Source organism: Tursiops truncatus, chromosome 16, assembly GCF_011762595.2.
Source record: "Tursiops truncatus isolate mTurTru1 chromosome 16, mTurTru1.mat.Y, whole genome shotgun sequence".
Taxonomy (NCBI): Eukaryota; Metazoa; Chordata; class Mammalia; order Artiodactyla; family Delphinidae; genus Tursiops; species Tursiops truncatus.
In genome coordinates this window covers 46,652,287-46,675,448 of record NC_047049.1, presented here as the reverse complement: position 1 = coordinate 46,675,448, position 23,162 = coordinate 46,652,287, and the positions used below count along the sequence as shown (strand labels likewise).

At 35.8% G+C, this 23,162-nt stretch overlaps 1 protein-coding gene across 6 annotated transcripts in view; it reads left to right on the top strand.

Annotated features, from left to right (window-relative positions):
- The window catches only part of MAPK8 (mitogen-activated protein kinase 8), a 104,027-nt gene that overhangs the window by 61,220 nt on the left and 19,645 nt on the right, over positions 1 to 23,162 (top strand). For 3 of the 6 annotated variants that reach the window (XM_019925712.3, XM_033842540.2, XM_019925713.3), the window contains exons 2-5: positions 5,081 to 5,251; positions 8,902 to 9,031; positions 19,724 to 19,782; positions 19,870 to 20,008. In XM_019925712.3, the coding sequence (XP_019781271.1) occupies positions 5,130 to 5,251; positions 8,902 to 9,031; positions 19,724 to 19,782; positions 19,870 to 20,008 (450 nt within the window). In that variant the 5' untranslated portion in view covers positions 5,081 to 5,129. Of the gene's footprint in view, positions 1 to 5,080; positions 5,252 to 8,900; positions 9,032 to 15,953; positions 16,344 to 19,723; positions 19,783 to 19,869; positions 20,009 to 23,162 lie in introns of those variants that run through there. The other 3 variants (XM_019925714.3, XM_073793360.1, XM_019925715.3) reach the window with 3 other exon arrangements.

The following is a 23,162-nucleotide window of genomic DNA, read 5'->3' as shown; positions in this document are numbered from 1 at the left end:
ATAGAATTTGGATAGCTACAAAAAAGAGGTCAAAGTATTTCCCAAAAAAGAAAGGGAAATGAGTAAATCAGGTGAAAGAGTTTGGGGATGATAATTTAACCACGTTGACATGAGTGTAGTGTTCTTGCAGAGGAATATTTTGAAAGCTAAAGCTGAAACTCAGTATGTCCGCAACATTCTGTTGCATGTTAACCACTTTGAGCCTCAGCTACTCATCTATTAAATGGCATAATAATGCCTATCTTTTGTTTTATTCCTGTGAGACTCATGACCAGTCACCTCTAAATTCTATGTTTCTTTGGTCTTAATCCACAAAGAGGCCTTTTTGAGTAGGGAAATGAGTTTTCAGATTCCATATCATTTCCTCCTCACACTCTTCCTGCTCCAGCTTCCTTATGGAGAGAATGGTACACCAAATGGATCCTCTGTAAATCTCACCAGTATCCTTAATGCCCTTATCTTAGAAATTGTTCCTTCTGTCTCAGTCTTCTGAAGGTATTTTCTGATGGCAATGCTGCATTAGTATCTCTTTCTGTATGGCCACACATGTGCTTTGGATCCCATTTCTTTCCACCTTTTCAGAGATGTTATGCTAACTGAAACCTCAGGTTTCTTTTTCACTCTCCTGGTGTCACCCTTCCTATCTTTTTGGGTCTTTTCTATTAGCAGAGAAATATGATCAGGTTGTCTTTATGTTATATATATTATGCATGCTATGCTGTAGTATATTATATATAATATCTAATCTAATCATCCTCCCTTGACCATATACCTTTCTCCATCAATTTCCTTGTGTCTTCTCCATCAACTTCTCTAAAGAAGTAGTTATACCCACTTAACTTATTTCTAAAATCATATCCTATTCACACCTAAGCTCATTCCAATCTACCTTCTACCCCCATCATTCTATTCTAATACCCTTCTACCCCCATCACTCTACTTATTTGATATTTCTGTAGCATTCAATACTATTGGCCATTCTGTTCTTGAAAACACTCTTCCTTTGGCTTCTTCAATGTGTTCTCCTCATTTTCTGTGTATGTCTCTGGCTACATCTTCTCTGACTTCTTTGTTGGCTTATCTTTCTCTAATTGCTCATTAAATGTGGGTATCCACAAAGCTGACTCTTAGGCCTTTCTTTTCTTACTACTGTATCCTCTTGAGTAATATTATTCTTTCTCGTTGCTTCAATAACAATGCCAACTTTTAAATTTATATCTTTCACATAGACTTCTCCTCTGAGGTCCAATTCTGTATCTAGCTACCAAATTGATATTTCCATTTGGATGTCTCGGTGAGGTATCTCAGACTCAACATGCTTAAGACACAACATGTTTGTAACTTCACCTCTTCCTTCATGTCCTCTTCAGCACCAAGACTTGTTTTATTTTGGACTCAATATAGTGTATGGATGAAGGACTCAAATCCTCACTCTAAAAACAAACAAACAAACAAACCTCTTACTAACTTACTAACTCTTTACTAACTTTGCAATCATAGGTAACCTTTAAAGACTCAATTCTGTCATCTGTAAAATGGAAAAACAATAGGTCCTTTCTTAACATAATGCAGCATCAGACAAAATGAGTAAATGGGACTTATACTTCCAGCCAAGATGTAGTAACAGGGACTGAATTTACTCTCTATCCATAAACAATTAGAAAACCTTCATAGGACTGTTGTGAGGATTAAAAGAGTATTTATAAGCACTTGAAACAGGACCCAGCATAAAGTAAGCTCTATGTAAAATTTTGCTTTTATTATTATTAAGTATAGATTTGATGGTTAAAAAAATTGTGGGATGAAGCTCTGAAGTGCTGCTTTAAGGGTAAATTATGGTATTAATTGTTTATATTATAAAAAGCAATCCTCAAATCAGTACTCTTAAGCTTCCATTTTAAGAAACTAAAGGATAAGAGTAATCCTAAAAAAAAAAGGGAATAAAGACAAGAGCAGAAACCAAAGAAATAGAAAAGTACAAAACAATAAAGAAAAACAGAAACTAAAATTTGGCTTTTTGAAAAGATCAATAACAGTGATAAAATTCTAGCCAGACTAATCAGGAAAAAAAGAGAGAGGATGCAGATTACAATAGCAGGAATGAAAGAAGACACATGTCTACAGATCCTATAGACATTAAATTCAACAATTTAGATGAAATGAGCAAATGCCTTTAAAAACACAAACTACCAAAAGCTCATTTAAGAAGAAATAGATAACCTGAGCAGCCCTATATATTTTTTAAAAAAATAAATTTGCAGTTAAAATCTTCCTTCAAAAAATCTCTTGTCCTAGAATGTTCACTGAGGCATTCTATCAAACATTCAAGATGAAATAATATCAGTTCTACACAAAGTCTCTCAGAAAATAAAGGGAATACTTCCCAACTCATTTTATGAGGTCAGCATTTACCCTTAGTGTGAAAGAAAACTACAGACCAATAGCCCCCACAAAAATAGATGGAAAAACCTTTAATGAAATTTTAGCCAACTGAATCAATAGTATTAAAAAAAAAAGGGTAATACTTTTTACCAAGTAAGAGTCATTACAGGAATACAAGTTTGGTTTAATGTTTGAAAATCAATCAGTGTAATTCACCATATGAACCTACTAAGAAAGAAAAACCATATGATAATCTGAATAGATTCAGAAAAATCATTTGACAAAATTTAATGCTCTTTAGTGATAAAAAACTCTCAGTCAACTAGGACTTGAAGGGAACTTTTTCTGCCTGTTAAAGGGTGTCTAGTAAAATCCTGTAATTTACATCACACTTAGTGGTGAAAGACTGAATGCTTTTCCCCTAAGGTCGGGAATGAGGGAATGATGATGCTCTTACCACTTCTATTCAGGATTGTATGGGAATTACAGTCAGTGCAGTGAGGCAAGAAAAGGAATTCAAAGCCATCCAAATTGGAAATGAAGAAATGAAACTGCTTGTGTGTGTAGAAAATCTCAAAGAATCCACAAAAAAGGCTACTAAGACTAATAAGTGAGCTTAGTACAAAGTTATTATGCAAAAGAATTAATTGTATTTCTTTGTACTAGCAATGAACAACTGAAATTTAAATAAAAATAACGTGAAAACATTCACAGTAGCATCTAAATGTCAATAATACTGTGGAGAAGTTGAACAGAATTTTGCAAGACCTGTGTATTGGAAACTATAAAACATTGCTGAGGGAACTTAAAGGAGAACCAAGTAAATGGAAATGAATATCATGTTCATGGATCAGAAAACTCAAAATTGTTATAATGTCATTTCTCCCCAAATTGATGTTTATTACTCAGTACAGTTCCAGTCACTATCTCCACAGGCTTTGTTGTAGAAATTGACAAGCCTATGGTCTGTTAACTTAGGCAGTTAATGAGACTTGTGGTTTCAGTCTTCTCTGGAATATTACATGACTAATTTTGTTATTGATTTTAGAAATGTTTCTCTGGGCCTTTCTTTAATTTATCTAAATCATGTCTCTACCTTCACAATTGCTTCCAGTTTATTTCTTCTAAAGCCTACACTGTTTAAACTTTTTGTTTAGTTTTTGTTTATTTTTAACTCCACCTACCTAAAACTTCTTTTTAATTTTAATTTTATTTCTTTCATTTGGCTTAGTTCAGTAGCTCACTGGTTTTCCTCTTCCAGCTCTTGCTCCCTCTCTTGCAGTATAATCTCCAAGTAGCAGCTAGGGATATAGTCAAGGCACTCTCTTACTCTGCACTTTCCAGTGGCTTCTATCCTACTCTAAGAATTGAGCTATTATGTGGATATGATAACTTAGGTCTGCGTGTGTGTGCACAGAATAAACTCAGCCACCTGCTTTAAAAAAAGAAAAGAAAAAAAAAGAATTCAGCTATTAGAATCCAGTTCATGAGCCTCTACATGATCTGGCCCCAGGACACAGCACAGTGCCTGGCACATGGTATGCATTTAATATATGTTGAATTAAATCTTTGCATTCTAAGTCTTAGCAGAATTTTTTTTGTGTGTTTGTTTTTGTTGTTAGCATTGTCTTACAGCCACACACACAAAAATAGTAATTCTTTAGACCTAACTGGTTTCTCAGTTTATTACGGGATATGGAGAGTAGGTTGGAGCTGTCTTGCATGCATTTTAAGGCTCACTTTATTTTATTTTATTTTATTTTACTTTTTGGCCATGTTGTGTGGCATGTGGGATCCTAGTTCCCCGACCAGGGATTGAACCTCTGCCTCCTGCATTGGAAGCACCGAGTCTCAACTATTGGACCGCCAGGGAAGTCCCTTGCATGCATTTTAGAATAGGCCGGTTTTGTCTAGTAAGGATGGTTAATAAGATTTGTCAGCAAGTAATACTCAAACGGGTAGGAAAAGACTGCTTTGGCTTTCAATCAGACAAATTGTAAAACTCTGTGGTCAGAACTTAGGTTATGCTTTAGATGACCCAAACAGTTCAGAACAGCATTGTTTTGTTTCATATCCCAATATACTAAATGCTTCTCTTACAGTTTCTTATTTTTAAAATAACTTTACCTTATATATATATTTTTAATCTTATATTTTCTACTGTGATTCTTTTCTTTCAACCATTACAACCTCAGCTTATGCATTACACCCGGATGTTGCTATTGGGGATCAGGGGCTCTGTTTTAATGACAGCAAGGTGCTGCTCTGTGTTTGTTAGTTTTTTCTGTAGGAGTGATATGTGATAACCAGCTTACTAACCTGTCAATTTGTTGTTCCTTCCACGAACACTCACTGAGATTGTGAATTATTTTTGAATGAAAGTTTATCAGTTACAAAAATTAAGGTTTCAACACTATAATAAACACATAAAAAGGACTAGTTTAAACTTTTAAACTGGAAGTGACCTTAAAAACAGTTATAATTATTTGCTTTTTGTTTTTCTTTTTTAAACTATTGGTTGTTTCTTAAGTATAGCAGATGCTAACCAGGCTCTGTGGTAATTTTTTCTTTCTAACTGTGTTTTTTAATGAAGCAGCTCTTTTAACATGATCTAGCAATCTGTGAATAGAGTGATGACTTGAATTTTAAGATTAAGCAAATTCATTTTGTTAACATCACATTTTGTTCCATTTTGCAGCTTCTTGGTGAATTTTTGGATGAAGCCATTAAATTAATTGCTTGCCACCATGAGCAGAAGCAAGCGTGACAGCAATTTTTATAGTGTAGAGATTGGAGATTCTACATTCACAGTCCTGAAACGGTATCAGAATTTAAAACCTATAGGTTCAGGAGCCCAAGGAATAGTATGGTAAGTTTTTACTTCCAAAAATTAGGCAAAGAATCATTAACTGCTCTGTTTTCTTCTCTCATAAATTCTTTGGTAAATATTCCTTGGTAAATATTTAGCTTACCTCAAAAAATTAAAACTATAAAATTTAAATTAAAGCTATAACACGGCTGTTTTGTTCTGAGATTAATGGCTTTTTTATTATTCATAAAACATAATTTTATAAATCAGCTCTGTCATCTTTAAGTGTAAATTATGATTAAATACTTGGTCATAAGCCATGTAAAGACAGATATGTGTATCAGGAAAGAATAAGTGACATGCTTGGTAATTCCATGTATACATTTATTCCCATAGCTAACTGTTTAATAAGAAGCTTCACTTAATCATCACTTTTACACTGTAATGAAATTCTCGAATATCATAAATCTTGTTTTACACTGGGGAATAAAGTCAGCTAATATGCCACTGTATGTGTTTCAAAACTCCTATGTATCTTTAAAATTGATCTACAGGCTAATTTTTACAAAAGGCCTAGGCTCTATAGATCAGCATAATTCCTTATAAACTGAAAATCAAAACACTCTTTGGGATAGTTCTGTTAATAATTTTAGGTTACTAAGTTAGCATAATAAGCTAGTGTTGTAGGGAATTCTAAGCCTCACTCAAGCATAATTATATCTTTTTTTTTTCATAATTATATCTTTATTACCTCTTCTTGAACCAGATTTGTTTTGGAATCTATTAAAAAATCCTAAGTGTTTACAACCCTGCAGTTCTCCCAGGTTCTAGAAAAACTTTTGCATACAGCTCTTGCATATGTACAGAAAGAGACATATGTAGGGCTGTTCTTTGCAGTACCATTTAAAATAGCAAAAATTGGTAATAACATCAAATCTATCAGTAGGAGAATAAAAAATAATCACACAGTGAAATACTCTACAACATTTAAAATGAACTGGAGCTTATATGTGTCAACAAGGATAATCAGAAATGTAACACTGAGTTTAAAAGCAAGATGTAGAATATACATACATTATTATACTGTATATATATATGTACTTTAAACTATGCAAAACAATACCATATATTTATGTATGCAGAAGTATAAAAACATTCATAAATACCAAACTCAGGATAGTACTTACCTCTGAGAATAGAGAGAAGGAAGGGGGCTTTACCTATAATAATATCTTTCTTTTAAAAAAGTTCAGAGGAATAATGGTAAAATATTAGAATCAAACAAATTTGTGTAATGGGGACTGTAACATTTATTCTCTTTTCTGTATTCTTAAGGTAATTTATACTATCACAAACTACAGAAGCTGGGTCATTTTATAAAGCATTATTGGCTGATTGGTTGTCATTTTAACTGATGACATTTAACCATCCACAAATTAAATTTAAAGAAAATGATGTGGTAATATCAATATGCTAAGAATTCTGAAAGTGAACTATTGGTTCAGATTCTAACTCTCTGATTTATTAACTTTGTGACTCACATGGCAAATTAACTCTTCTAAAGCCTGTTTTCCTACCTAGTATACAGGGTTGTTGTGAGGAATATATTGTTTATAAAATACTTAATAGTATTTTAAAAATATATTATGTTCCTGTATCTTCACTTATCCTCAGACAAGTGCTTTTTGAAATTTGTGTACCAGAATTTTCTTTTTTAATTGCTTTGGAAGGTAATCAGCCCCTGTCCTAAGGAATAAATGCCTTCAAATTTTTGCTTCACAAAACATTACTTTGAAATAGACAAATAATAAAAATTTTTTTTAAACTCACTGTTGTACTACTGTCAGAATCAACTGAAGAACTTAATTTTTTTTTTAAAGGCATTATTTTGGGCCCCAGTTATAGATGGTAAGATTCATTGGGTCTGGATTGGGGCCTCTGAGTCCCCAGGTGTTTCTAATTTGTGCACATTTAAGAATCAATAATTATGGGCTTCCTTGGTGGCACAGTGGTTAAGAATCTGCCTGCCAATGTAGGAGACATGGGTTCAAGCCCTGGTCTGGGAAGATCCCACATGCCGCGGAGCAACTAAGTCCGTGAGCCACAACTACTGAGCCTGTGCTCTAGAGCCTTTGAGCTACAGCTACTGAAGCCCGTGCGCCTAGAGCCTGTGCTCCGCAGCAAGAGAAGCCACCGCAGTGAGAAGCCCGCGCATCACAATGAATGAACATGCCATGCAGCCAAAAATTAATTAATTTAAAAAAAAGAATCAATAATTAGAAATCTAATTTCCTTGGATACAAAATAGTTCAAATTTAGAGTTTGATATAGCAGATAAAAAATTAATAGGAATGAATTTAATGGTTAAAAATAAAATACTTTATCTGAAACAGTCAAAACTTTTAATCATTTTATGTGACCCCTAATGTTTTTTGTTTTGCCTTTTTTTTTAATTTGGGAAGAACATATCTGTAAATAACAGCATTTTCTAAGTAAAGATTGTAATATGTATGTTTTGGTGTATATGTATATATATGTATATAGGCAATAGTTAATGGTATATATAGAATGTATAGATGTGTCCTTTTATGTAGTACCAATTTCTTAATACATAATTTCTTCACTATATTTGATATAGTAAGATTGCCACAACAAACTCAGGTTTCCAGTTAGGTGAGAGAATAATTTTAATCAGTAGCATGCTGACTTTCCAAATATTATATAAACAGAACTCATCTTTTATAGTATGTTAGGTGGTCCAGTATGAAAAGCACGACCTCATGTCTTAGTCTACTCGTCTCAGCTTTGCTTTTAACTTTCTGGCTGACCTTGGACAAATTACTTAACCTCTCTGGCCCTATATCAGGCAGTGATTAATCCAAATGATTTTTAAAAGCCTCTTTTAATCATAATATTCTATAATTTTAAGACACTTTACCTTACTTGTGCTATACTTTCTTTGACTTGTCGTTTGCAAAATATGCCGTTTGGTCAGAGTCATATGGTAGAGGAAGATGTGAAGAGTTAATGAGTATAGTGTTATATTTCCCAGAATTATAGTTGTTTCGTTAATAGTTATGAAGCAGCTTCTGGTGTCCTGAAATCTGGCATTTATATTTATAAATACCTTGATTTTTAATTTCTCCTCCAAAACAAATTTTAAGTGTTTACTTTTTATAAAATAATCTTTCGTATAGATGCCTCTATATGCACTTTCCTCTTCTGTATTCATTTTGTTGTGTCTAAAGAGGAAGTGATGTACTTATGTAGAATTCTTCAGCAAATGTTTTGAGTAGAATTTATGACTACATGTATTCTTTGTCCTGTCTTTCCTTGGTGTAGATTTGGGGTGAGGGATTCATTTGGGCTCTAAGCTATCTATTGGACCTGAATACTCATTAAACATTTGTGCATTGAGTGCCCATTGTATGCTAGGTGGATCTTGGATGACACTCAGTGAACAAGCAGTCTCTTTCTTCACAGTCCATTTTCACTTTTAATCCATTAGCATTTTAAGAAACAGTTAACAATGCTATACACTGTTGGAATATGCTCTAATAGGTATAGAAGAGACATATTGAGTATCAAGGGCTGGAAATTGGTTCAAGTGCATTTATCTTTGGAGAAAGTGAGGAATCTAAATGAATGTTTCATAAATTCAGTTTTGCAGATTTTTAAGTTTTTTGTTGTTTTTGAATTTCTTATTACAGTGCAGCTTATGATGCCATTCTTGAAAGAAATGTTGCAATCAAGAAGCTAAGCCGGCCATTTCAGAATCAAACTCATGCTAAGCGTGCTTACAGAGAGCTAGTTCTTATGAAATGTGTAAATCACAAAAATGTAAGTGAACATTTTAGAAAATTTCTTAAGTATAAATGAAATCAAGATTTGTTCATGAATATATGAATATAAAAATCTTTTAAAATAGTAGATGCTTTAAATTGTTCTTTTGGATTGAAGCATTGCTTAAAGGGATATATAAATTTTTCTCAACTTTATTAAATTATATTAGAAGAAAAATAGCTTATGAAATTTAGATTGTATAATTTTCTGACATTTAATTTGCAAAAGGAATTTTAAAGAGGTAGATGTTTTAGAACTTTATTTAGGCTTGATCTCATCTTCTGCTTTTTGTTTTCTATTAAGCTGACATTTCGGAAAACTGGAGCCTGAGCACAGAGATGAAATTGTTCCCATTATTCTTTGACATTGGTACTTTATTTAATAATATTGGATAAAGCAGTTTACCAGAAACTTTAAAAAATATTTAAATGGAATTAGTAAAACATTCCTAATTCTATTTTCTAATGATTATAAAGACTTAAACATACGACTTTCACTCCTTTACACTTTTAAAAACTTACATTAAGCATACTGATACTTTTATGATTATTTTAATGGAATGATTTCTCCAAAATGAGAGGAAATAAACTAGGAGTAAATTGTACAAGGGACAGTTTTATGAAGTACTAAACACAAAGCATCTGACTGGAGATGTGTTGTGGTGTTTGTCCAAAGGAGTTTATAAAGAGCTCAATACTTTCTGATCGCACAAAACACAATTTACCGCATTTTGAGAGCTAGCTATGTGCAAGCCTCTGTGTATTGGGGTTAGTAGATTAGCCCCAAGGGAAAAAATTTATGGAAATTGAGGATTAGACTCCTTTTTGAGGGAGCTTACAGTGTTATTTTGAAGACAAAATAAATACATAAAGAGTTAAATATCAGATGTGATAAAGCAGTAAAAGTTTGTCAAATTATGGCAGATGGAATGCAGCCCTACCCATCAGCAGACAAGTGGATTAAAGTTTTACTGAGCTCTGCCCACCAGAGCAACACCCAGCTCTACCCACCACCAGTCCCTCCAATCAGGAAACTTGCACAAGCTTCTTAGTTAGCCTCATCCACCAGAGGACAGACAGCAGAAGCAAGAAGAACTACAATTCTGCAGCCTGTGGAAGGAGAACCACATTCACAGAAAGACAGACAAAATGAAAAGGCAGAGGACTTTTTACCAGATGAAGGAAGAAGATACAACCCCAGAAAACCAACTAAATGAAGTGGAGATAGGCAACCTTCCAGAAAAAGAATTCAGAATAGTGATAGTGAAGGTGATCCAGGACCTCAGAAAAAGAATGGAGGCAAAGATTGAGAAGATGCAAGAAATGTTTAACAAACACCTAGAAGAATTAAAGAACAAAGAAACAGAGATGAACAATACAATAAGTGAAATGAAAAATACACTAGAAGGAATCAATAGCAGAATAACTGAGGCAGAAGAACAGATAAGTGACCTGGAAGACAGAATGGTGGATTCACTGCCATGGAACAGAATAAAGAAAAAAGAATGAAAAGAAAGGAAGACAGCCTAAGAGACCTCTGGGACAATATTAAATGCAACAACATTCTCATTATAAGGGTCCCAGAACGAGAAGAGAGAGAGAAAGGACCCGAGGAAATATTTGAAGAGATTATAGTTGAAAACTTCCCTAACACGGGAAAGGAAATAGCCACCCAAGTCCAGGAAGCACAGAGAGTCCCAGGCAGGATAAACCCAAGGAGAAGCATGCTGAGACACGTAGTAATCAAATTGACGAAAATTAAAGAGAAAGAAAAATTATTGAAAGCAACAAGGGAAAAACGACATATAACATACAAGGGAACTCCCATAAGGTTAACAGCTGATTTCTCAGCAGAAACTCTACAAGCCAGAAGGGAGTGGCATGATATATTTAAAGTGATGAAAGGGAAGAACCTACAACCAAGATTACTCTACCCGGCAAGGATCTCTTTCAGATTCAACGGAGAAATCAAAAGCTTTACAGACAAGCAAAAGCTAAGAGAAATCAGCACCACCAAACCAGCTCTACAACAAATGCTAAAGGAAATTCTCTAAGTGGGAAACACAGAGAAGAAAAGGACCTACAAAAACAAACCCATAACAAGAAAATGGTAATAGGAACATACATATCGATAATTACCTTAAACGTGAATGGATTAAATGCTCCAACCAAAAGACACAGGCTCACTGAATGGATACAAAAACAAGACCCATATATATGCCATCTACAAGAGACCCACTTCAGACCTAGGGACACATACAGACTGAAAGTGAAGGGATGGAAAAAGATATTCCATGCAAATAGAAATCGAAAGAAAGCTGGAGTAGCAATACTCATATCAGATAAAATAGACTTTAAAATAAAGAATGTTACAAGAGACAAGGAAGGACACTACACAATGATCAAGGGATCAATCCAAGAAGAAGATATAACAATTATAAATATATATGCACCCAACATAGGAGCACCTCAATACATTAGGCAATTGCTAACAGCTATAAAAGAGGAAATCGACAGTAGCACAATAATAGTGGGGGACTTTAACACCTCACTTACACCAATGGACAGATCATCCAGACCGAAAATTAATAAGGAAACACAAACTTTAAATGACACAATAGACCAGATAGATTTAATTAATATTTTTAGGACATTCCATCCAATAACAGCAGATTACACTTTCTTCGTAAGTGCCCACGGAACATTCTCCAGGATAGATCACATACTGGGTCACAAATCAAGCCTCAGTAAATTTAAGAAAATTGAAATCATATCAAGCATCTTTTCTGACCACAACGCTATGAGATTAGAAATCAGTTACAGGGAAAAAAACGTAAAGAACACAGACACATGGAGGCTAAACAATACGTTACTAAATAACCAAGAGATCACTGAAGAAGTCAAAGAGGAAATCAAAAAATACCTAAAGACAAATGACAACAAAAACACGACGATCCAAAACCTATGGGATGCAGCAAAAGCAGTTCTAAGAAGGAAGTTTATAGCAGTACAAGCCTACCTCAAGAAACAAGAAAAATCTCATATAAACAATCTAACCTTACACCTAAAGGAACTAGATAAAGAAGAACAAACAAAACCCAAAATTAGTAGAAGGAAAGAAATCATAAAGATCAGAGCAGAAATAAATGAAATAGAAACAAAGAAAACAATAGCAAAGATCAATAAAACTAAAAGCTAGTTCCTTGAGAAGATAAACAAAATTGATAAACCATGAGCCAAACTCATCAAGAAAAAGAGGGAGAGGACTCAAATCAATAAAATTAGAAATGAAAAAGGAGAAGTTACAGTAGACATCACAGAAATACAAAGCATCCTAAGAGACTACTACAAGCAACTCTATGCCAATAAAATGGACAACCTGGAAGAAATGGACAAATTCTTACAAAGGTACGATCTCCCAAGACTGAATCAGGAAGAAATAGAAAATATGAACAGACCAGTCACAAGTAATGAAACTGTGATTAAAAATCTTCCAACAAACAAAAGTCCAGGACCAGATGGCTTCACAGGAGAATTCTATCAAACATTTAGAGAAGAGCTAACACCCATCCTTCTCAAACTCAAAACAATTGCAGAGGAAGGAACACTCCCAAACTCATTCTATGAGGCCACCATCACCCTGATACCAAAACCAGACAAAGATACTACAAAAAAAGAAAATTACAGACCAATATCACTGATGAATATAGATGCAAATATCCTCAACAAAATACTAGCAAACAGACTACAACAACACATTAAAAGGATCATACACCATGATCAAGTGGGATTTATCCCAGGGATGCAAGGATTCTTCAATATATGCAAATCAATCAATGTGATGCACCATATTAACAAATTGAAGAATAAAAACCATATGATCATCTCAATAGATGCAGAAAAAGCTTTTGACAAAATTCAACACCCACTTATGATAAAAACTCTCCAAAAAGTGGGCATAGAGGGAACCTTCCTCACCATAATAAAGGCCATGTATTACAAACCCACAGCAAACATCATTCTCAATGGTGAAAAACAGTATTTCCTCTAAGATCAGGAACAAGACAAGGATGTCCACTCTCACCTCTATTATTCACCATGGTTTTGGAAGTCCTAGCCACGACAATCAGAGAAGAAAAAGAAATAAAAGGAATACAAATTGGAACAGAAGAGGTAAAACTGTCACTGTTTGCAGATGACTATACATAGATAATCCTAAAGATGCCACCAGAAAACTACTAGAGCTAATCAATGAATCTGGTAGAGTAGCAGGATACAAAATTAATGCACAGAAATCTCTTGCATTCCTATACACTAATGATACAAAATCTGAAAGAGAAATTAAGGAAACACTCCCATTTACCATTGCAACAAAAAGAATAAAATACCTAGGAATAAACCTACCTAAGGAGACAAAAAACCTGTGTGCAGAAAACTATAAGACACTGATGAAAGAAATTAAAGATGCTACAAACAGGGGCTTCCCTGGTGGTGCATGGGTTGAGAGTCCGCCTGCCGATGCAGGGGACACGGGTTCGTGCCCCGGTCTGGGAGGATCCCACATGCCGTGGAGCGGCTGAGCCCGTGAGCCATGGCCACTGGGCCTGCGCGTCCGGAGCCTGTGCTCTGCAACTGGAGAGGCCACAACAGTGAGAGCCCTGCGTACCGCAAAAAAAAAAAAAAAAAGATGATACAAACAGATGGAGAGATATACCATGTTCTTGGATTGGAAGAATCAATATTGTGAAAATGACTATATTACCCAAAGCAATCTACAAATTCAGTGCAATCCCTATCAAATTACCGATGGCATTTTTTACAGAACTAGAACAAAAAATCTTAAAATTTGTATGGAGACACAAAAGACTCTGAACAGCCAAAGCAGTCTTGAGGGGAAAAAAAACAAAGCTGGAGGAATCAGACTCCCTGACTTCAGACTATACTACAAAGCTACAGTAATCAAGACAATGTGGTACTGGCACAAAAACAGAAATATAGATCAATGGAACAGGATAGAAAGCCCAGAGATAAACCCACACGCCTGTGGTCAACTAATCTATGACAAAGGAGGCAAGGATATACAATGGAGAAAAGACAGTCTCTTCAATAAGTGGTTCTGGGAAAACTGGACAGCTACATGTAAAGGAATGAAATTAGAACGCTCCCTAACACCATACACAAAAATAAACTCAAAGTGGATTAGAGACCTAAATGTAAGACTGGACACTATAAAACTCTTAGAGGAAAACATAGGAAGAACACTTTTTGACATAAATCACAGCAAGATCATTTTTGATCCACCTCCTAGAATAATGGAAATAAAAACAAAAATAAACAAATGGGACCTAATGAAACTTAAAAACTTTTGCAAAGCAAAGGAAACTACAAACAAGATGAAAAGACAGCCCTCAGAATGGGAGAAAGTATTTGCAAACAAATTAACAAAGTATAAACAGCTCATGCAGCTCAATATTAAAAAAATAAACAACCCAATCAAAAAATGGGCTGAAGACCTAAATAGAGATTTCTCCAAAGAAGACATACAGATGGCCAAGAAGCACATGAAAATCTGTTCAACATCACTAATTATTAGAGAAATGCAAATCAAAACTACAATGAGGTATCACCTCACATCAGAAAATCTACAAACAACAAATGCTGGAGAGGGTGTGGAGAAAAGGGAACCCTCTTGCACTGTTGGTGGGAATGTAAATTTATACAGACACTATGGAGAACAGTATGGAGGTTCCTTAAAAAACTAAAAGTAGGGGCTTCCCTGGTAGCGCAGTGGTTGAGAGTCCTCCTGCCGATGCAGGGGACACGGGTTCGTGCCCCAGTCCGGGAAGATCCCACATGCTGCGGAGCGGCTGGGCCCGTGAGCCATGGCCGTTGAGCCTGCGCATCCGGAGCCTGCACTTCTGGAGCCTGTGCTCCGCAACGGGAGAGGCCACAACAGTGAGAGGCCCGCGTACCACCAAAAAAAAAACAAAAAACAAAAAAAACTAAAAGTAGAATTACCATATGACCCAGTAATCTCACTACTGGGCATATAGCCAGAGAAAACCATAATTCAAAAAGTCACATGCACCCCAAAGTTCATTGCAGCACTATTTACAATAGCCAGGTCATGGAAGCAACCTAAATGTCCATTGACAGACGAATGGATAAAGAAGATATGGTACATATATACAATGGAATATTTCTCAGCCATAAAAGGGAATGAAATTGGGTCATTTGTAGAGACGTGGTTGGCTCTAGAGACTGTCATACAGAGTGAAGTAAGTCAGAAAGAGCAAACCAAATATCGTATATTAACGCATATATGTGGAACCTAGAAAAATGGTACAGATGAACCGGTTTGCATGGCAGAAGTAGAGACACAGTTGTAGAGAACAAACGTATGGACACCAAGGGGGGAAAGTGGTGGGGTGGGTGTGATGAATTGGGAGATTGGGATTGACATGTATACACTAATATGTATAAAATGGATAACTATAAGAACCTGCTGTATAAAAAAATTAAATAAAATTCAAAAAAAATTATGGCAGATGGAAAATAAGTGTTGAGATTTAAGGAGAAAGAAGATTGTTGTGAGCTTGAATGAAACGGGACAGCTTTGGGGAAGGGTGGACCTAGACTATTTCTTAAAGATGGGGTAAAAATTGGGTTATTGAAGGAAGGGAGCCTCCAAGAGGAGGAATAGTATTTAAAAAGAGGCATAGAGACAATCACCAAACTCATGTTAAGTTGTCTTATCATAATATTTCTGTCGGCGATTGCATTTAAAATATCAATGTGTGTGTGTATATAGAGAAAGAAATCTGTTAGAAAAGTAAATTTATATATAATATATGTAATCAGAGATACATATGTTATATATACATATGTGAGATGTATGACTTATTTTTCCTTATCCACAGAATTCAGCTACCATGTATATATAAATAAACTTATTTTATTAACCAGAAAAAAAAAAAGGCCTAGAGATAAAGATTACAGTCAGTCAGTGATCGGGAAGAAGTTGCGTCAGCCATTCTTGTTCTAGATGGGAGCCAAGTATGTTGCTTGTCAAGATTTTGCTGGTGGCCTCCTGCCCTGGAATAGAACTGCTCGTACCCCTTGGAGCCTGTTTCGTGGCAATGTCATGGTGGCATTACCTTGGTTTTGCATTGGGGAGAGACGGCCAGTGACACCTACCTCCTGAGCCTGGGTGACTGCAAAGAAAGATGGTTCTGTCAACTAAATGGAGGGCATGGAAAGCTTGTTTCACATGAGTAACCCTTTAGTGGAGGTGGCACAGATTCATCCAGGTAATACCCTTGGCACCTAGAAGAGTGCTTGCACGGAATAGGTGCTCGAAACATAACTTTTTCAGTGAATTGTTCAGTGAATGAATGTGAATAAAGATAGGGAAAAGAGGAATGGTAATGGAATTTTTCCACTCCCTGATGGATGGATGCTTTTGTAATGTCTTGCCTTTTTGTGCAAATCATCTCTTCATTGGTCTAAACATCTCTGGTTTTTCCCATTCCCTTCTTCTTTTTTTTTTAATCGAGGTAAAATACAATAACAATAAAACTTACTATCTTAACCATTTTTAAATGTACAATTCAGTAGTACTAAGTACATTCATATTGTGCATTTTCCACTCTTCATAGATGGTTTTGAGTTTCCTTTTCAACTTGGTCACTTATCTCTGAATGCACTTGGATATGTCACCTGGTACACAGTAGTGCATGTCTGATTGAATCCTCTGAGAGGAGCTGAGGCATGTCATCTCTTAACTGTGGACATTATAATCCTGTTTGGAAATCTGGTCACCATTTGACTCATATTACCTAATAAGCAAGTTATTCTTTGTCATAGACCAGCTAACAGGTCTTTCCCATTCTTTAGTGTAGTGCTTTCTGTATCTTCCTATTCAGTTTCATATGTGAAATCTGGCTCCTCTTACTAGACTGTTGGGGATTGCTTTCTTCTTTGTTCGGATTTTTCACTTGTTGGCTTCACTTACCAGTTTTGCTCAGGATGCCTTCATAATAGTTGGATTAGTTCATTAGCAACCTGCAAAAATTACATCTCTAACTATAAAAATTGCCCATATCTCCCAATTCTTCAACCTATTCACAAGGATATTGTTATTAGTGACATTTTCAAAAATGCCTTTTTGAAATCTTCATCTATCTGGTTGCATTTCTCTGATCTGCTGCTGTTCTTTGTTGTTACTATTGCTGTTGTTGTTTTTATTCACAGAAGTATAAAGTTTCCCAGTGAATTTTTACGTGTTCCTAGTAATTTTTACTTCTTTTAAAGTAGTCATATACCATCCACTTAATCAGTCCTTGACTTTTGTTTGTCCAGTATATGACTGATGTAATTTTCTTTATTTCTCTTTTTGAGAAGCAAGACAACTGTCCCTTTTAATCTTTTTTTATATAACAGCTTTCTTATGATACAATTCACATACCATACAACTAATCCATTTAATTCAGTGGTTTTTAGTATATTCACTGATATATGTGACTGTCACCACAGTCAGTTCTAGAACATCTTCCTTACCTCAAAAAGAGACGCCATTCCTTTAGCTCTCATTCCCCCATCTCCCATATTCCTTAGTTCTAAGCAACAGCTAATCTCCTTTCTGTCTCTGTATGCCTTCATCTTTAACACCTGTCTCCTACTGTGGGATTTCCCAGATGTTAATGAGAATAGTTTTACTAATTCTCCAAGTCTCCAAGTGTACAGTTCATCTGGTTAGGAGACATGAATTCATTTAGAACAACTAGATACTTATTCCTCTGTCTTAAACACATTTGTTTTACCCTCTCTGATCTGAAAAGTACTTTTCTGAATTTATTCACTGAACATATATTTGAATGCCTTCTATAAGCAAAGCTTTATGCTTAAATGAGTAACATGGATTCTGCTCTCATGAAGTTTATGTCTAGAAAAACATTCCCATTCCTAAGTATAATTGTCAACAGACATTTCAAAAATATGTGTGAGGTGTTTTCCTGAATGCTGGAATTGTAAAGGGGAATAAGAGGCTGTTGTGAAAGGGAGACTATACTACGGTGTGTTAAATGCCATAATAACATATAAGATATCGTGGGGACAAAGTAGAATATTCAGGTCTGTCAAGGACTAGGGGTTGTCAGACCCTACAAAAGAGGCCTATCTTGCAGGTTTGTTTAGTAGTTTTTTAGGTAAATGACCAGCATAGGGAATAGTATGTTTAAAGGCCTTGACAGTTTTTTGAAAACAATATTCTTGCTCAAGTGTCAAGTTTAATAGAGGGCTTAGCAAGAGAAGAAGTGGGTTGATATTCTGTTATGGAGGGCTTTGAGTGTACTGCAAGGGAGTTTTGGCCTTTTTTTTGGTGGCATTAGGTTTTTGAGAAGCTGAATAATATGATCAGGTCTTTTCATTACCATATATTATAAGCAGTAAAATGGTAGCTGGATTTGCAGAAAACCGTTGTTAGGGAACCAAGTGTTAGAAGTTATTATAGCATGAACAGTCTAGATGAGATGCTAGAATCCTCAGCATAAATAGTGGCACAGGAAATGAAAAGAAGAGGTTGAAATTCAGACTAACAGAGAATGGATGGCATCCTTTTAAATATTTATTATGGTACAAATATTGAAAAAAGTCAAAAATCACTCTCAGCTTTCTATTGTAAAAGAAAAGACACTCTGGAAAAGTAAGGGGTTTGGGTTGGAAGGATAATGAGTTCAGTTTTATATTATTTTGTGAGACCTCATGTGAGGTAGCTGTGAAAATCTGAGACTCATAAACTAAGCAAGGACTTTTAATGAGTATTTAGAAAAACACCATAGAGATGTTTGGAGAAAAAGACATACATAGTATCACCCAAGAAAAGGGTACAGATAAAGGAGGAGGATTAAAACAAAATAGTGGGAAAGAGAGCATGTCTATGGATAAACTAGTGGAATAGACTGGAAATGAGGAAAACTGGGGAAGTGCAGTATTATGAAAAACCAGGGGGCGAAAGGGCTGAGATTATATAGAAATATTGAGTTGGATAAGAGCTGGCAGAAGGTATTTAAGATTTGCTTACAAATTATGTAGAGGGTTGTATAATGTAGGTTCTTGATAATTGAATGTTCATAAATGGAATGGATTTTGTGGAGCTCTTCTGTTGATATTGTGTGTGTGTGAAGGCTGTTTTTTTAGAGCAGTTTTCGGTGCACAGCAAGATTGAGAGAAAGGTACAGAGATTTCCCATATACCCCCTGCCCACGCACACGCACAGCTTTCTGCATTATTAACATCCCCCACCAGAGTGGTGCATTTGTTATAATCAGTGAACCTGCATTGACACCTCCTTATCACCCAAAGTCCATAGTTTACATTAGGGTTCACTTTTGGTGTTGTACATTCTATGGGATTGGATAAATGTACAATGACATATATCTACCGTTATAGTATCATTCAGGGTATTGTCACTGCCCTTAAGATTCTCTGTACTCTGCTTCCCTCCCTGCCCCCAACCCCTGGCCATAAAGTTTCATTATATAAAATAAAAGGGATTACTTAAGCTTAGAACATAAGACTTGAAAAATTTTACACTGAAGGTGGCTTTTTTTTAATCCATGTATTTGCAGTTCCCAAATGAAAATATTATTAAGGAATTTCTAATTTTCCTATTTCTCTGCTTTTGCCACAGATAATTGGCCTTTTGAATGTTTTTACACCACAGAAATCCCTAGAAGAATTTCAAGATGTGTAAGTGTGATAATTAAAATTTTGTTAATACATTGTTCTTCGATTGTTACTGTATACTTCAGCTGTCATATTTTTTCACCCGTGAAGTTACATAGTCATGGAGCTCATGGATGCAAATCTTTGTCAAGTGATTCAGATGGAACTAGATCATGAAAGAATGTCCTACCTTCTCTATCAGATGCTGTGTGGAATCAAACACCTTCACTCTGCTGGAATTATTCATCGGGTTAGTAGAAAAAACTGTCATATTCTTTTTCTAATCATAGAGGTATAATTCATGTAACATAAAATTAACCATCTTAAAGTGTACAATTCAATGATATTTAGTGCATTCACAACATTGTGCAACCACTACCGATACCAAATTTCAAAATATATCCATTGCCCCAAAAGAAAACTGCCTACCCATTAGGCAGTAGCTCCCCATTCCCCTCTCACCCCAACCCCTGGCATATACCAGTCTGCTTTCTGTGTCCATGGATATACCTCTTCTGGATGTTTCATATAGGTGGAATCATACAATATATGACCTTTTGTGTCTGGTTTCTTTAACTTAGCGTAGTGTTTTCAAGTTCACCCATATTGAAGCATATATCAGTAGTTCATTCCTTTTTATGACTGATTAATATTCTTTTGTATGTATTTACCACATTTTGTTTATCCATTCATCCATTCATGGACATTTGGGTTATTTCCACCTTTTAGCTTTTGTGGATAGTGCTGTTGTGAACATTAAGGTACAGGTATTTGTTTGAGTTCCTGTTTTCAGTTCTTTTGGGTATCTACCTTGGAGTTGAATTGCTGGGTCATATTTAACTTTCTGAGGAATGAACAAACTTTTCCACAGTGGGTACACCATTTTACATTCCCAGCAACAGTGCACGAAAGTTCCATCTTCCCCAGATCTTTGCTAATACTTAATGACTTTTTCATTCTAGCCATTACTAGTGAGTATGAAGTGGCATCTCATTGTGGTTTTGACTTGCATTTCTGTAATGACATTGAACATCTTTTCATGTTTGTTGGACGTTTATATATCTTCTTGGGAGAAATGTCTATTCAAGCTCTGCCCATTTTTTAATTGAGTTGTTTGTCTTTGTTGTTGAGTTATTAGAGTTCTTTATATATTCTGAATACTAGACCCTTATCAGATAAGTAATTTGTAAATATTTTCTCTGAATTTGTATGTTGTTTTTTTCACTTCCTTGATCTCTTTTGATATGGAGATGTTTTTACTTTTCATGAAAATCAGTTTATTTTTTTTTTGGTTGCTTGTCCTTTTAGTGTCATATGTAAGACTCTATTGTGAAATCTGAGGTCATTAAGATTCACCCCTAGTTTTCCATCAAGAGTCTTATAGTTCTGGCTCTTACATTTAGGTCTTTGACCCATTTTGAGTTAATTTTTGTATATGGTGTGAGATAAGGTGCCAACTTCATTCTTTCACTTGTGGAAATCCAGTTATCCCAGCATCATTTATTAAAGAGACTATTGTTTTCTAATTGAATGGTCTTGGCACCCTTATTGAAATTCAGTTGGCCGTAGACATATGGATTTATTTTTGGACTCCTAGTTCTCTATTCCATTGGTCTTTGTGTCTGTGCTTATATCAGAACCACATTATTTTGATCACTGTAGCTTTGTAGTAAATTTTGAAATGGGAAAGTGTGAGTCTACCAACTTTATTCTTTCTCAGTATCATTTTGACTATTCAGGGCCTGTTGTGATTCCACATGAATTTGAGCATCAGCTTTTCCATTTCTGCAGAAAAGTCCATTGGAATTTTAATAAGGGTTTCATTGACTGTACATTGCTTGGCTGGTTTTGCCATCTTAACTATATTTAGTATTCAGATTCATGAACACAGGATGTCTTTCCATTTACTTAGGTTGTATTAGTCTGTTTGGGGTACCATAACAAAATACCACAGACTGGGTGGCTTAAAAAACAGAAATCTATTTTCTCACAGTTTGGGAGGTTAGAAGTCCAGGACCAAGGTGCAAATAAATTCAGTTTCTGGTGAGATCTCTCTTCCTGGCTTGGAGATAGCTGCCTTCTTGCTGTGTCCTCACATGCCCTTTCCTCTGTGCATGCAGGAAGAGAGAGCAAGCTCTGGTGTCTTTTTCTTTTCTGTAAGGACATCAGTTCTTTTGTATTGGGGTCCCACCCTCATGACTTCATTTAACCTTAATTACCTCCATAAGGGCCTGATCTCCAAATACAGTCACATTAGGGGTCTTTTACCTATGATGAAAAATATGCCTTTATCTTAGATCAGGCTGTTTGGGAAACAAACTCAAGGATGGAGATATATTGACATGTAAGCAGTTTAATGGGGAGTCCTCTCAGGATCAACATCTGTGGGGAGTAAAGGAAGTAAAAAATAGACATAGGGGAGAAATTAGATGCAATCACTCTAGAGGCCTCAACTGGTGACTCAAGCAGACCTTGGTCTTGGAGAGCAGACTTTGGAAAAAGTGGCTCTCTGTGGCTGAGGGCATTTCCTGGAGAGAGATTTGCTGAAAACTGTCAGTAGTCAACACTGCCAGCCCCTGGAAGAATGAGTGCCTCAGTCCTAAACCCAGGCTCAGAGCAGGTATCACAGCACCCACCATAGGCCACCCCTGGTGCCATTTGTTCCTACTTCTTTCATACGGTAAGCTCTGGAAACTGTTTTTCCAGGATTTTATTTGATGTCTGTTCCTTGAGCAAGTTCCAAGAAGTTTAATGGGATAAACCATAGCACCCATTTCTATAGCTGGTCTTGAGGCCATAATTGATACTCACCTCTGTGCTCTACTCTTAAATTCTCCTTACCTACCCTCTCTGCTTGCCGGAGATTACTTGCTTGATAAAATAACCTGAGCTTTCATCCTTTAGGGGTTCAGTACAAGTCAGGATGGCGGATGGAGTTCCACATATTTGCTCAGAGATCCAAGCTAAGCTGTATAAGGCTCCAGCATCTAGATAGTTGCTGGTCCCGGTGTCAGGGGAAGAAAAAGCCAGGTGGAATGTACTGGGTCTAAGACCATGGGCAGAACTAGTCATAAGGACCTGCCTAATTGTAAGGGAACTGGGAAATGGGGGGAGGCAGTCTTCAGAATGGTCTGTGCCATTCTGCTCTGCTTATCAAGCATTCCTTTGCTTCCTTTATTCCACACCTAGTACCTAGTCACCCCCTCCTTAGGGAAGATAACCCAGAGTCCTAGCCTATCAAGGCATTTAGTGCTAAGTGATACATAGTAATCTCTACATTAATCCAGATATTTCTTCTTTTGGTCTAGAAATATTAGAACTAAAATGACCAAATTATCTGGTCACTTGCATCTCCTCCCCCTCCCCCCATTCCCTAGATATGGTGGTCAAACAGGGTCAGGGTA